The sequence below is a fragment of the Palaemon carinicauda genome, chromosome 25 (assembly GCF_036898095.1).
Source record: "Palaemon carinicauda isolate YSFRI2023 chromosome 25, ASM3689809v2, whole genome shotgun sequence".
NCBI classification, from domain to species: Eukaryota; Metazoa; Arthropoda; class Malacostraca; order Decapoda; family Palaemonidae; genus Palaemon; species Palaemon carinicauda.
In genome coordinates this window covers 95,446,699-95,460,090 of record NC_090749.1, presented here as the reverse complement: position 1 = coordinate 95,460,090, position 13,392 = coordinate 95,446,699, and the positions used below count along the sequence as shown (strand labels likewise).

The window sequence follows — 13,392 nt, the reverse complement described above, 5'->3', positions numbered from 1 at the left end:
ATGGTTCATAATATATCCCCAAGCACACCTATGTAATATTAAGACATATCCTTGAATATCACAGGAAAAGTAGATGATTTACTTTAAAAATCTATTTGATTATTTACAGGTTGATAGCATGCTGTAATCAGTCATAGGCCATCTCCAAGTTTATTTTCATCGTTGAACATTCGTATCATCCTGAATTTCTTAGCTTTTGTATGAGATGCTCTCAACTATTTATACTAGTATTTAGTGCTATTAAAGCTGTACTGCTTTAAGGAGCTAAAATACCACTCTACTCAGTATGTTATTGTCAACTTGAAGTTAGTAGTTGTTTGATATTAGTCTTGAATCCCTGTTGCTGTTCTGTAGTTTATTTGCTTGTATCCGAGTCCCACTATCTCCCTTTTTCCCTGGTTTATCCACTGACGAGCATTTTACTTAATCGAAGTTTGGCAATCGGGTCTAATTCTGCTTTTGTTGCTTTGTAAATTTGTTATACATTCGTGTGTGTACTGTGTAGTGGATTTCAGTTCCAACTCTGCTTTTCTAAAATTTCATCTGTATGTATAGTGGATTTATCAATTGTTCCTGAAATGTTAATCTTATATAACTGCTCGGTATTTATTTTATCTCACTTCAAACGGCTCATCTTCTGATACGCGACGTTGCCCAGATAGGCACCGTGACTAACTTCTCTTTGGTGTTGGTGCGAGAGGTTCCAGCCTGGAGTAATAGGCTAAGTACAGGAGAGGCCCCCCAGCTGCACTCATTTTATTTCCTTCTACTTTACCTCCGTTCCGGCTTCCTTTCTAACTTTATCTTCAGTGTAACTTCAGGGTTTTTCCCAGTTGCTCTTGAGCTTGGAATGGCCTCATAGATTCCAACACCTGGCTAAACAACTGAGATTTATAGATCCAGTTTGTAAATTCCCTAGCAGGGTAATGTTTATGCAGCTCAAATATGTCTGTTCAGCTTATAGTAGTCTTTGGCTGGTTTGTTTTCTCAGGGTTTTATTGATTTCATTGAATTTTTGTCAGCCATTATTGACTCTGGCTAAACTAACCAGTCCCAGTGGGCTTATTCAGTGCCGAAGTATGACTGGAGGGAAACTGCCCAGTTTGCTACATGAAAGTAAAAATGAAATAGGTTGTATACAAAGATGGAAGAAAGAAAGCAGGAGTAGGTTTGAATTAGGTGATGGGGACATACTACCACTACTACTACCACCATCCTAGTAACAACCATATTTGAAGAAACTATGCTATAAGCCCAAGGGCTCCAACAGGGAAAAATACCCCTGTGAGAAAAGAAAATAAGGAAATGAATAAACTACAGGAGAAGTAATGAATAATTGATATGAAATATTTTAAGATCAGCAACAATGTTAAAATAGGTTTCTCATAGATGAACTATGATGAGAGACTTATGAAAGCCTGTTCATCATCAAAACATTTGCTGTAAGTTTGAACTTCCAATGTTCTAACGATTTAACTGCCTCAGCAGGAAGATCATTCCACAATTTGCTCATAGCTGTAATAAAACTTCTAGAATAATGTTTAGTATTGAGCTTTATTATTGAGTAGGCTATGCTTAGAATGATATGTATTCTTATTGATTTCTGTCTATACTTCAAATCTCTGGTTACAAGACTTTATTAAGATTTGAGATCTTCAGTTTGTTTTGAACAGCATTTTCTCGTTTGTCTTTCAGAGTTTCAAAGCTTTAGTGATAGTAATAAATTGTATCTGTGAAACAAAAATATATTTGATTGTTTCCATACCAGTTTTGTATTTCAACGATGATATCTTTCAGGTGTTGGTTGGCCGATTGATTGGCAAAAAGGGAGCCTTTGTCAATAAGATCAAAGCTGCTACAGATGCTTCCATTATCGTAGGCCCCCACAGAAACAGAGTATTTAAGATGTGCTCTGTTGAAGGTAAGAAAATGACATCGAGTGGCAGTTTTTTGCACAAGTCTTTTTCTGTTATATAGTTTTTTTCTCACAACCCTTTCATTCGCTCTCGTTCCTTTATATTATTTTTCTGCCCTGTGCTTTAATAGCTTTGGCTCCAGTTATAGTCAGTTTAGTCTCTCAGTAAGTCTTTTTAAAATGTAAAACCATATTTTTTTGGCTTACAGCTATCGGGTTTAATTCCAACCATTTTTTGTCTCATATTTTGTCTTATACTCTAAGAAAGGACTGTTCTTTGTATTGATGTCTCAAACTATTATTATTATTAATATTATTATTATTATTATTATTATTTGCCAAACTAAAGCCCTAGTTGGAAAAGTTGGATGCTACAAGCCAAAGGGCTCAGTATAGAAAAGAAACAAGAAATAACGAATGACCCATGTAAAAGAAATGCTAAAAAAGTATTTAAATATATTAAGATTAGTAACAACATGAAACTAGATCCATCTTGCATAAGCTATATAACGAGACGCGTGTCAACCTGTTCAACAAAAGAGAATTTGCAAAAAGTTTTAACTTATGAAGTTCCATCGAATCAACAGCCAAACTAGGACAATCCAGATAAGACAGAAATGTAGGTTATCCCTCTCGGTAAATCTTTTCTGAAATATGCTCAGTAGCAGTTCTCGTTTCATACGGGAAGTTTGAAGGGCGTCTCATCTTATTTCCAGCTTCCATGATTGTTCTTGTCTGTAGGGTTCAAGTAGTTGAAGTATTTCACCCAAGTTGGAAAAGCAGGATGCTTTGCACAGGGGCTCCAATAGGGAAAATAGCCCAGTGAGGAAAGGAAACAAGGAAAAATCAAATATTTTAAGAACAGTAACAACATTGAAATGAATATTTCCTATATAAACTATGAAAACTCTCATCTACTGGGATATAAACTTACAGTTTGGACCTCAATGTTTTGCAACATTTACATATTCTTTTTATGGTATTTTAGTTCTCTTAACTAGTGGTTATTCTTCACTTTGTGATCGCCATCTAGTGTAATTGCTTAGTTGGCAACTTGATTCTCAGCCTACTCATTCTTGTTTTTTATGTACATTAAGTACAAATAGTAGTACTGATGTAATGCATGTACTCCTTTCATTCACATAATTTGCAGTCTAGTTACATAGTGTCTCAGCATTTAAGATAAAGCAGAAGTGGTGTTTTCTCGGCTATTTTTTTCATATGGAAGTCAAGTCTGCCATTGGCACCTTAACTCTCCTTTGGAATGGTTTTGCCTTGGATATCTGCTCCTGTTCTTGATGTTATAAAGTGTCCTCTTTTAGGCACTTCTCTGTTTACTGAATTTCTAGTGTGAAAGTCACTTTTATATATGTACTGTATAGCTCTACTATAATTTATTTTCATAACTTTATTTATTGTTCTGTTGTGATAAATCTTGAAGCCTGTTTTTCTGATTAGGTTTTTGTGTGTCTCTCTTCTCCCTGGTACAGTATTTTAATCAAACAGAAAGCTCAGTTAACAATAACTGGTATGTAGTAACGGAAAGTAATCTTTTTCTAGCGCATACCACCCAGGTATTATATAATCTTTCAAAGACTAACATTCAATACATCTAGGTATGGTCCTTTTTTGTCTACATTTATACTGAATATTACTTGCCCTTGAGAGGCAAGAGAGCGTGCTAGAAATGGGAATGAATGGCGAGCGATTGTGACGCAGTTCCAGTAAGCCCTGCTGCTTCCTACGGTGCATTGGATGACCGCGGAGGTAGCAGCAGTAGGGGATTCAGCATTATGAAGCTTCATCTGTTGTGGATAATGTGGGAGGGTGGACTGTGGCCCCCTAGCAGTACCAGCCGAACTCGGCTGAGTCCCTTGTCAGGCTGTGAGGAACATAGAGAGGAGATGTCCCCTCTTTTTGTTTCATTTGTTTGATGTCGGCTACCCCCCAAAAATTGGGGGAAGTGCCTTGGTATATGTATGTATGTATGTAGTAATCAATCACTTGAAGTTCTTATCCTAATGAGTACTTTGCTTTGCATGATGTCATCTCCTCCATGTTATTATTATCATTAGCTAAGATACAATCCTAGTGGAAAAAACAGTTTGCTACAATCTCTATAAGGGCTCCATCAGGGAAAATAGTCCAGCGAAGAAAGGAGATAAGGAAACGGAATATTGTGCCTTAGTGTACCCTCAAGCAAGAGAACTAACCCTAGACAGTGGAAGACCAGGTTTTTCCGAAATTGTTCAGTGTTTCGAACAGATTAGTTTTGTTACCTTTTATCGTATAGTCATGCTCACCTTGTTATTGTTTTCATTATTAATGTGATTGTGATAGCTTTATTCTTGCCAGTTACCATCCCTTATTGTGATTTTATTATTTTATATCGTTTGGCAAAATGCAAGAATGGTTATGCTGAGAGTAATCAACTGTTCCGTAGTTAGCAGTTTGTTTTTAAAGGGTCCTTGGAGCTTGTGATCGTATTCGTACAATCTCCAGTTCTGTTTAGAAATCCCGCGATTTCAGTCGTAAAGTTTGTGTGACTGGTCTGGAATTTGGTGCTGCCTTTGATCGTCCTAATCACGAGGTCCTCATTTTCAAACTTGGCAGATGATATGTGGAGGATCATTTCTTATTGTTATTTGATATTTAACTGATAGATAGCAAAGAGAAGCAGTAGATGGACATCATTATGACTATGCCACATATTTTTGATCTGGTGTTCCTCATGGTAGCATGATTGGTCCAATAAATTTTATATCAATGCTCGCTGGGTTGAAATTTTTGAATTTAGACCCACGCATTTCTAAAATTGATATTTTCTCGTATTCTGTTCAGTTATACATAAGGGAATACAGAAGATCATGTATGATTTTACAGGTTAATGTGCCCCAACTGAAAATACAAAAGTTGTTATTACACAAGGGATTTGAAATTAACCTATATAACATTATCTTTTTCCTCAAATTGGATATCTTCCAAAGAAAGCTCTTTAAGCAATCATACTGGTCTTTTTTTTTTTATTACCGATGGGCTATTATTTATTGGTATATAACCATGAATACCATCACTTTATTACATTGTGTACATACCTAAAATTTTCACATATGTCACTTTTAGATTAATTTAGCTTTATCTAATAATACCATTTTGAAATTGAAACCTTGAATTCAATAGGCTAGCCTTGGCCTCAGTGCGATAATGAGTCTCGTACATGAAAAGATTCACATTATGAAATAAGATAATAATAATGGTAATAAATCCATTTTTACATTTTATAGCATTAGCACATCTTCAATGAATAATTCTGTATCAATGAAATCTTTTTTCTGTGGGGGCTCAGCTGAGAAAATGTAATCGTCATCAGCTGATTCAAACCATTGCTATTGAGGATATGCTCACTTATAAAAAAAACTAAAATTATTCTTAATATACTTTCCAAAACCTTTTATAGTAAGTAACAATTTTCATAGTTTACTAAAAGCTGTTAGTATCATTAGTTATTACTTGAATGTGTAAATGTGTTCGTTTTGATGGGCGATGGAACGTAACCAAAACAATGGTTTCTGTTTTAGGTGGCGTTTCTATGAAAACATTATGTAAAGTTGCCTTTATTTCATTTATTTTGAATTTCAAAGGAGACAATAAGTAAAACAACATTTGTAATAACATAATTGCAAAATTAATATTTGATATCTGTTGCTGCAAAGGCTAGCCTTATACACACAGGATTTTGTAATTTAGCATTTGTCTTATACTATAGATGGGGGGGGGGGGAATTCATTAGAATTTGCTCTTGATTTTTTATAATGTCTTATATAAAGGTTGTCTTATACTGTATAAGGAAATATAAGGGCTTTGGTTTTAAAAACAGGCCTGATGCTTGTTATTATTATTACTGGTTAAGCTACAAGCCTAGTTGGAAAAGCAGTATGCTATAAGCCCAATGACCCCAACAGTGAAAGTAGCTCAGTGAGGAAAGAAAATATACTACAAGGGAAGTTTAAGAATAACAACATTAACATAAATCTTTCATGTATAAACTATAAAAACTTCAAATAACAAGAGGAAGAGAAATACGACAGAATAATGTGCCCAAGTGTACCCTCAAGCAAGAAAACTCTACCCCAAGACAGTGGAAGACCATGGTACAGAGGCTATGTCACTACCCAAGACTAGAGAACAATGGTTTGATTTTAGAGTGTCCCTCTCCTAGAAGAGCTGCTTGCCAGAGCTAAAGATTCTCTTCTACCCTTACCAAGAGGAAAGTAGCCAATGAACAATTACAGTACAGTAGTATAGATATGATGCAAGTCTTCATTGGTCCCATCTCCATAATGTAGACCGTAGTATCCGAATCCCTAACAAATGTTCAGCAAAAATTAGTGCGTTGGAGAAATACGATTACGCAAGATTGGTATCATCTTCATGCCTGTCTCTATAGAAAGTTTTCCTTTATCTGTGTTCAGCTCAATTAAGATTCAAGTTGTGATTCTTGATGTCAAATATGATTTTAGGAAATATATCCTTTTGATCGTCACTTCAGCTACATAAGAAATTGGTATATCGAGTCTCGGGAAGTATTCGAGGCCTATCTTTAGGAAATTATTTAATTCCATTATTCTGTCATGTTTTGAGTATCGTTACTTCCGGTCTTCAGCTACTTTAATTGTTAGATGAAAACTTTTGGTTTATCAAACCCCTCATCCCCTGACCTGGTGATTTTGATAGCAAGACACGAATCAATTTGATAGCAAGACACGAATCAAGACATATGCCTCCACTTCACAAGCTGATCGCATATCCTATGTTTTGCCTTATTTTCAATTGCAATCTCTCGCTCTTGTGGTCTTTCTTTTGCCCAACATTTTTTCTTTTTTGCTTGATCCTGTCCTGTCTTTCCTCTCTTGTTTTTAGTCTTTTCCCTTCTGTAAATTGGTTATAAACAATGCTGCCAGTGCACCTTGACTAAAGCACTGTAAACAGCTGTGTACCTTTTGGCTATTTCTTACATAGGTCCACCCCTATGTAGGTTTAGAAATTAGTCTCGTACAAATGTACAGTCCGATGGCAGTTAAGAAATTTTACTTATTGTCCTGTTTGAATAAATGTGAATGTGTATATAATAGTTCCGTTCTATTTTTGACGATACAGTCAGATCGAGCCATTTGCAGGATTTAGGTAACAACTAGACCACGAAGTGAGAGAACACTCTTTGTTATGGATGTACACTTGATGGCATGCTCCAAGCCTCTATTTCCTTGAATAAATTAGAAAAAAATATTTGTATATAGAAGGTCCTTAACTTTCAAAATTAATTGGTTCCTAGAAGCTGTTTAAAAGTCAAATTTTGAATCCCATATCTATAATTTCCAGCTACGAAAGTCAAGAAGAAGTCCTGTTTCATCCGAAATAGATATCAGGTTATTACAATTTCATTTTACCTACTGTATTAAATGAATGGGTGGATGGATGGAGTGAAGGAAGCTCTGGGTGATAGGAGGATAGATGTGAGAGAGGCAAGAGAGCGTGCTAGAAATTGGAATGAATGGCGAGTGATTGTGACGCAGTTCCGGTAGGCCCTGCTGCTTCCTCCGGTGCCTTGGATGACCACGTAGGTAGCAGCAGTAGGGGATTCAGCATTATGAAGCTTCATCTGTGGTGGATAATGTGGAAGGGTTGGCTGTGCCACCCTAGCAGTACCAGCTGAACTCGGTTGAGTCCCTTGTCAGGCTGGGAGGAGCGTAGAGAGGAGACGTCCCCTTTTTTGTTTCATTTGTTTGATGCCGGCTATCCCCCAAAATTGGGGAAAATGCCTTGGTATATGTATGTATGGATTAAATGATATAAAGTTTTATTACAGATTTTCTTTATCTTTGTTATTTTCAGTTGAATTTGTGTTTGTATCTCAGAAGACCTTCTGTATATCAGCCATGAAATAAAAGATATAAGTAACAGTATTCAGTTATACAAGATCTTGTACAGGAAAGGAATCATAGTCGTTACATCAGCTCTTGAAAACTCGCTTATCTAAAGCTGTCAGTCTCTCCTTAATCTTGTTTGTAACTGAATACGGTAAACTGTATTTCATCTTGATGTGTATTCACAGTTATATGAGTGAATGTCCCTTTGAAAGTGAAATTTTAAGGCCATTTGTAATCATGTAATATGACTTTTTATGGGTTTTATCATAGCCAGTTCTATAATCACTGATTATATAATTGGGAATATATACTCAAATAATTATTTGTGGAATGCCATACCCTTACCCCACAAATTTTCAAATGAAATAGACCTGGGAATAGGAAGGTGTGAATATAGTTTTTTTTTCTGTGATTTGCTGGTGCGTGACCGTGAGAATCTATCAATGCTTGTGTTTTGTAGTATCTACATGTATGGCATTTACTTATTAGTCAACACTATTTCAAATAATGCCGTGAGGAGTACAATGTTTTAAACAGAAATGTGCTCCAACGGTGTCTCAGTACTGTATGATGAAAAATGTTAACTTTCTTGCTCTGAGCCTCTTATTTTTATTGTTGTATCAGTAAACTACAGAAGTAGTCAAATAACACTAGGATTTTTACAGTTATTAAGTTATATTAAGCACTTTTAGCAATATCTTCATTCCATTTAAAAGGCTTTTACCAGTGTCAACTTAGGGATTTATAGTAAAATGACTAAGTGTTATACCAGCCCATTTCTTTTTCTTTTTTATAATACAGGTACAAAGTCACAAGTAGAGGCAGCTTTGGACATGATTCGCGAATACTTCCCCATCAACCGTTACCCAGAATTGACGCTTGCGCAGGTCCACGGTCGTTCGCCTGCCCAGCCTCCCGCTCAGAGCGTCATAAATAACCAAGCGATGCAGGTATTGACATTCGACGTACTGTGGTGTTTTAGAAAGAGACCTAATATAAATAAATAATACACAATCATATAAAGTTAAGACAGTTTTAAAAATCATATTCTTTGAGTTATAAAAAGTAAAGCAATCACACGTTCATTGCCTTCCTTAATCAGATTGAAATTGCCATGGGAGTCGTGGTGGAGGTCCGGGTCAGCGCCGTTGCCAGCGGCAATGAGGTTTGGGTTCAGCAACCCCTCCACCCATCGTACTCTGCGCTGCAGCGCCTCCAGGCCTGCATGAACCTCAACTATGCAGATGGCTCCACAACTCCACAGATTCCTGGTCCCATTCCAGGTAAGTTTTGCAATTTGGTGGTATTATTATTAGTATTAATACTAGCTAAGCTACAACCCTAGCTGGAAAAGTAGGATATTATAAGTCCATGGGCTCCAACAGTGAAAAGTAACCCGATGAGGAAAAGAAATGAATAAACTACAAGAGAAGTAATGAACAATTAAAGTAATGTAATTCAAGACCAACACTGTAACAACATTAATATAGATCTTTCATAAATAGAGGACTTTTATCTCATGATACAAAGAGAAAGGAATAGCATCGTGCCATGCAATTACTGTACTTCGTTAATTGGTTGGAAGAGATCCAACTTAAGTTGATATTTGTCGTAGGTCGGTTTTTAGTGACAACTACCATCTTTTTATAACAATCAGATTTGTTCCTGCGCATACAAATCTTCGTCCTATACCATGTGATAGATTTATGAAAAAATCTGGAGTACACAGTCATTACAGTTTATAATGAGGTTTAAACAATACGTCCAGTAATCACCTGTCGGCAGGGGGGAAGCACCTATGAGCTCCCCCAAATCCCCCATCCTTTGCTCACAGGGATGTTGAGGTTACAGACACTAAAGAAACTATCGAGCTTAAGTGGGTCTTGAACCTGAGTCTAGCAAAATTGCAGGCCCGCAACCCTGCTTTTTCAACGATACTCTTGTAATTTGTTCTAGGTATGACGCTATGGCATCTTGGAGTACAGTCCTCGTGTCAGAGACTTGATTAATGTTATTATGTCTCCATTAATAGGTTGGCCAATGGGGAACGCAGGATTCTCACCTATGCCACCTTGCAGTTAGACGTTAGACTTCCCTGCAGTCGAAAAAGTCTTTTCCCTTCTGTTTACTCGTGCGAGCTACAGGCGTCCTAGCGAGTGCTGCTGATTCAACATACAGTACTCATCTTCACTTATTTGTAACTGATTACTTTATTACCTATCGCCATACTTGGTCTGCAAAGCGACTTCAGATTTGTGCCTAATGCAAGCTGTCTTGGCGTACACTCGCCTGAACGCACAATTATCAGAATGCAATGCTGGCATGGCCGCACACTCACTTGAACAATCCTTTCATTGGGTGACTGACCTTGATAGGTCACTGGCGTGTGCTCAATTTGTTAGGGGTTTAGAGTAGGTGGTTTATTCCACCTCAGTGTCACTCACATCATGCTTCACCTTAGAACGAAAGGGTGTGTTCTCTTTAACGAGATTTTAGTGCTTGCGAGAGCTAAACATCGTTTGTGTATGCTCTCCGACTTTCGCACACAATTTGAAAGTCTATCCAATAGACCTTCGTAGTTGTACACGTCAACTTCCAGTTACTTTTATTCTTATTATGGATCAAGATCAGCCAGAGTGGTTTTATTTTGCTGACAATTGTCTTTAATAGAATTTGGGTCAATATCACACTCCCTCTCTTCAGAATCCATAGATTGCTCTTCCATGGAGTAACACTTCTAGCCCCCTTATTTGTTCCTACAAAAGACACAACCCTTGATAGCACGGTTAGTTTCAACTCAAGAGTCATAGGTTTGATTCCTCGACCATCCAGAAGCATTAATCAATTTTTAGTGAATATATATTCCAATTGTAAAATTCAATATTAGATATCATTGTGGTTGATATTTATTTGAAGGAAAGAAGCAAGTTAGACAGTGAAAAGACTGTAAATGACTCCTACACAAATACAAATCTGAGCAAGTACTGAGGATTGTACTGTATAATTAAAAGGAATATACCTACCTCCCAAGAGTTCTTGCAGATAGTGTGCCTATCTAATAGATTTATTTAGGCTTATAATTCTGAGCGGTCACTTGCTGGTGTCCTCCTAGCCTTTGGCATGTCACCCTTTGCCGGTCGGTCGACCAGAGAGCTCCGACCCTGTTTGCTGCCCACTCCCCCTTTTTAATACCAAATATGCTTCGGACAGCTTAAGAGACATGAATACCAATCGTGCTCTTCATCAGCATGCTCTGAGGACGGATGCTGACTCCTGACTAACATCTGTGAAAGAGCAGACAGGGTCAAAAGCACAGCTGATATGTGCCAAGATGGGCCAGTTACTTGGTATGAAAGTCAACGGCCAAACAATGCTGAGATAACCTCTTCTCTTCCAAGCAGTGAAGTTAGACATCTTCGGAATGTCAGTACTAGGATGGGTGACCTGGAATCGTTAGAGGCTATTGAAAAATACATAAGAAAATTGTAACAAAGGTTACAAGCTTAGCATTCCCCCTTAATAAGGATGACATGCGAAATACCAAAGTGTTTCACAATGTTTGCCTCTTTCACTAGGGGCAGGATTCCTCATGTGAAGTTATCTGGAGGAGGAGGCCAGCAACCCAGATAGAGGATTGTTTGTTGTCACACATTGGAGCTTGGAACTGTGGATATGCTCAAGTCTGGATTCCTCCTCCTGTTCACGAACTCTCCTCCTCTAATTTACCACCATCGGCCTTATCAGCCTGTCGTCAGGAATTGTCAAAGGACTTGACCTCCAGATAAAGGTTCAGGTCATGAGACAGAGGGGTCCTCTCTCCAGAGTTCATTCATATACAGTTGTACACAGGAATTCTTGGCACACCTCCCTCTGAGGAAGCACACACTTACTGCATGGCTAGATCCTGTAAGTAACCCAGCCCACCACCTCTGCCATTTCTCCCTACACAAGCTGTTTGGTTACTCGCAGCGCAGTAAAGCTGTCATAGGATATGGAGGAATTGTGACAAACTTCATCCTAGGGGGACGTTCTAAATAGTCAGGAGATAATAAGGCTGTTTTGTGATGGCAGTTGATGTGAAGGAGACACATCCAGATCCTGATCTATTCCACTCCAGAATAGGGACACATGCCAACAGCATTTGTCTCCTAAGCTACCTGAAAGAGTTCTATTGGGACAAACTTCTCTCGTTAATTCATGATCTGGGAGAGTTTGCCATGGTGTCATGTCGTGTTGGGCTGTGATGGACAATGACCGGTTTAGGAAAGCCATCAACACCGGGTGAGAAGTCTTCCTACCTTGGGACGAACCGGTGTCTTCGAGAGGTAGTCCTCTCTCTCCTTCAGCAGCCCCTTCTGAGTAGGAGGAGGCTGGAAAACCTATTACTTGAACCAAGGTAGAGTAAAAGAATCAAAACACTTCTTCAGAATAGATTGATCACCGAAAATCCTAAAAGAATTTCTATATAAGCAAATGTTTTGTGCAACTGAAGAAGACACAGACCTAATGTGGTTCTCAAAAGTAAATTTGCTATCGAGAATCATACCTAAAATTTTAAGATATACAGAGTTAAAGAAACATCAATGCTGAGATCCAGATGTTGAGGAGCCACTGTACTCGACCTACTTACAATCATACTTTGAGTTTTGTTAGGATTCATGCCCCTTAATTTGCACCATGCACTAATTTTAGCTAGATCTCTATTAAAGGATTCAGCAACCCCAGATCTACATTCTGAAGATGGAATTGATGCATAGTGTACTATCATCTGCATATGCAACAAGCTTGTTTTCTAGGCCAAACCACATGTCATGTGTATATAGTATGGTGTTCCACACTACCTGTGGAACACCATATATCACATCCCTATACTCACTATGGTGCCCATCAACAACTCTTTGCGATCTATTACTTGAAAAATCAATAATGATGCTAAGAAACAACCCACCCACTACTAACTGTTTGAGTTTGAAGACAAGGGCTTCATGAGTAACACAGTCAAAGGCAGCACCATAATCAAGGCCAATCATACGAACCTCCTGACCACAATCAAGGGATTTCTGTACAGCATTGGAGATTGTAAGAAGGGCATCATATGCTCCAAAGCCTTTACGAAAACCAATTGCAAACTAGGGAACAGATGAATACCTTTATCAAACCTATTAAGAATTTTTGCCAAAAGATGTTAAAAAAAACTTTAGATATTATGGGAGTTATGGAAATTGGGCAGTAATCAATTGGGCTTGAGCGACCTCAAACACATTTACATAGTGGAGTAACATTACCAATTCTCCATCCTGTATAATAAGAGACTGATGTAACTTGGGTTTTATTTACGTACAGTATGTTGAACCAACTTGGATAAGAACATAATTGTATGTCCTTATTTGAAGGACATAGGAACATTATTGTACATCCATTCTGGAAGTAGTTGATGTCCTAAAGAGTCTCTCCGTACATACTGAGCTAAAAAGTATATTGGCATTGTGTTCCCCCTTTTAAACATAGTGGTTTCCTATCTCATAGAATTGTGTAGAAAAACCCAATGGA

General features: G+C 37.7%; 1 protein-coding gene across 3 annotated transcripts in view; it reads left to right on the top strand.

Annotated features, from left to right (window-relative positions):
* LOC137618719 (KH domain-containing protein akap-1-like) overlaps positions 1-13,392 on the top strand; it is a 63,780-nt gene that overhangs the window by 36,783 nt on the left and 13,605 nt on the right. For all 3 annotated transcript variants that reach the window (XM_068348882.1, XM_068348883.1, XM_068348881.1), the window contains 3 exons: positions 1,798-1,921; positions 8,644-8,792; positions 8,945-9,125. In XM_068348882.1, coding sequence (XP_068204983.1) covers positions 1,798-1,921; positions 8,644-8,792; positions 8,945-9,125 — 454 coding nt within the window. The remainder of the gene's footprint in view (positions 1-1,797; positions 1,922-8,643; positions 8,793-8,944; positions 9,126-13,392) is intronic.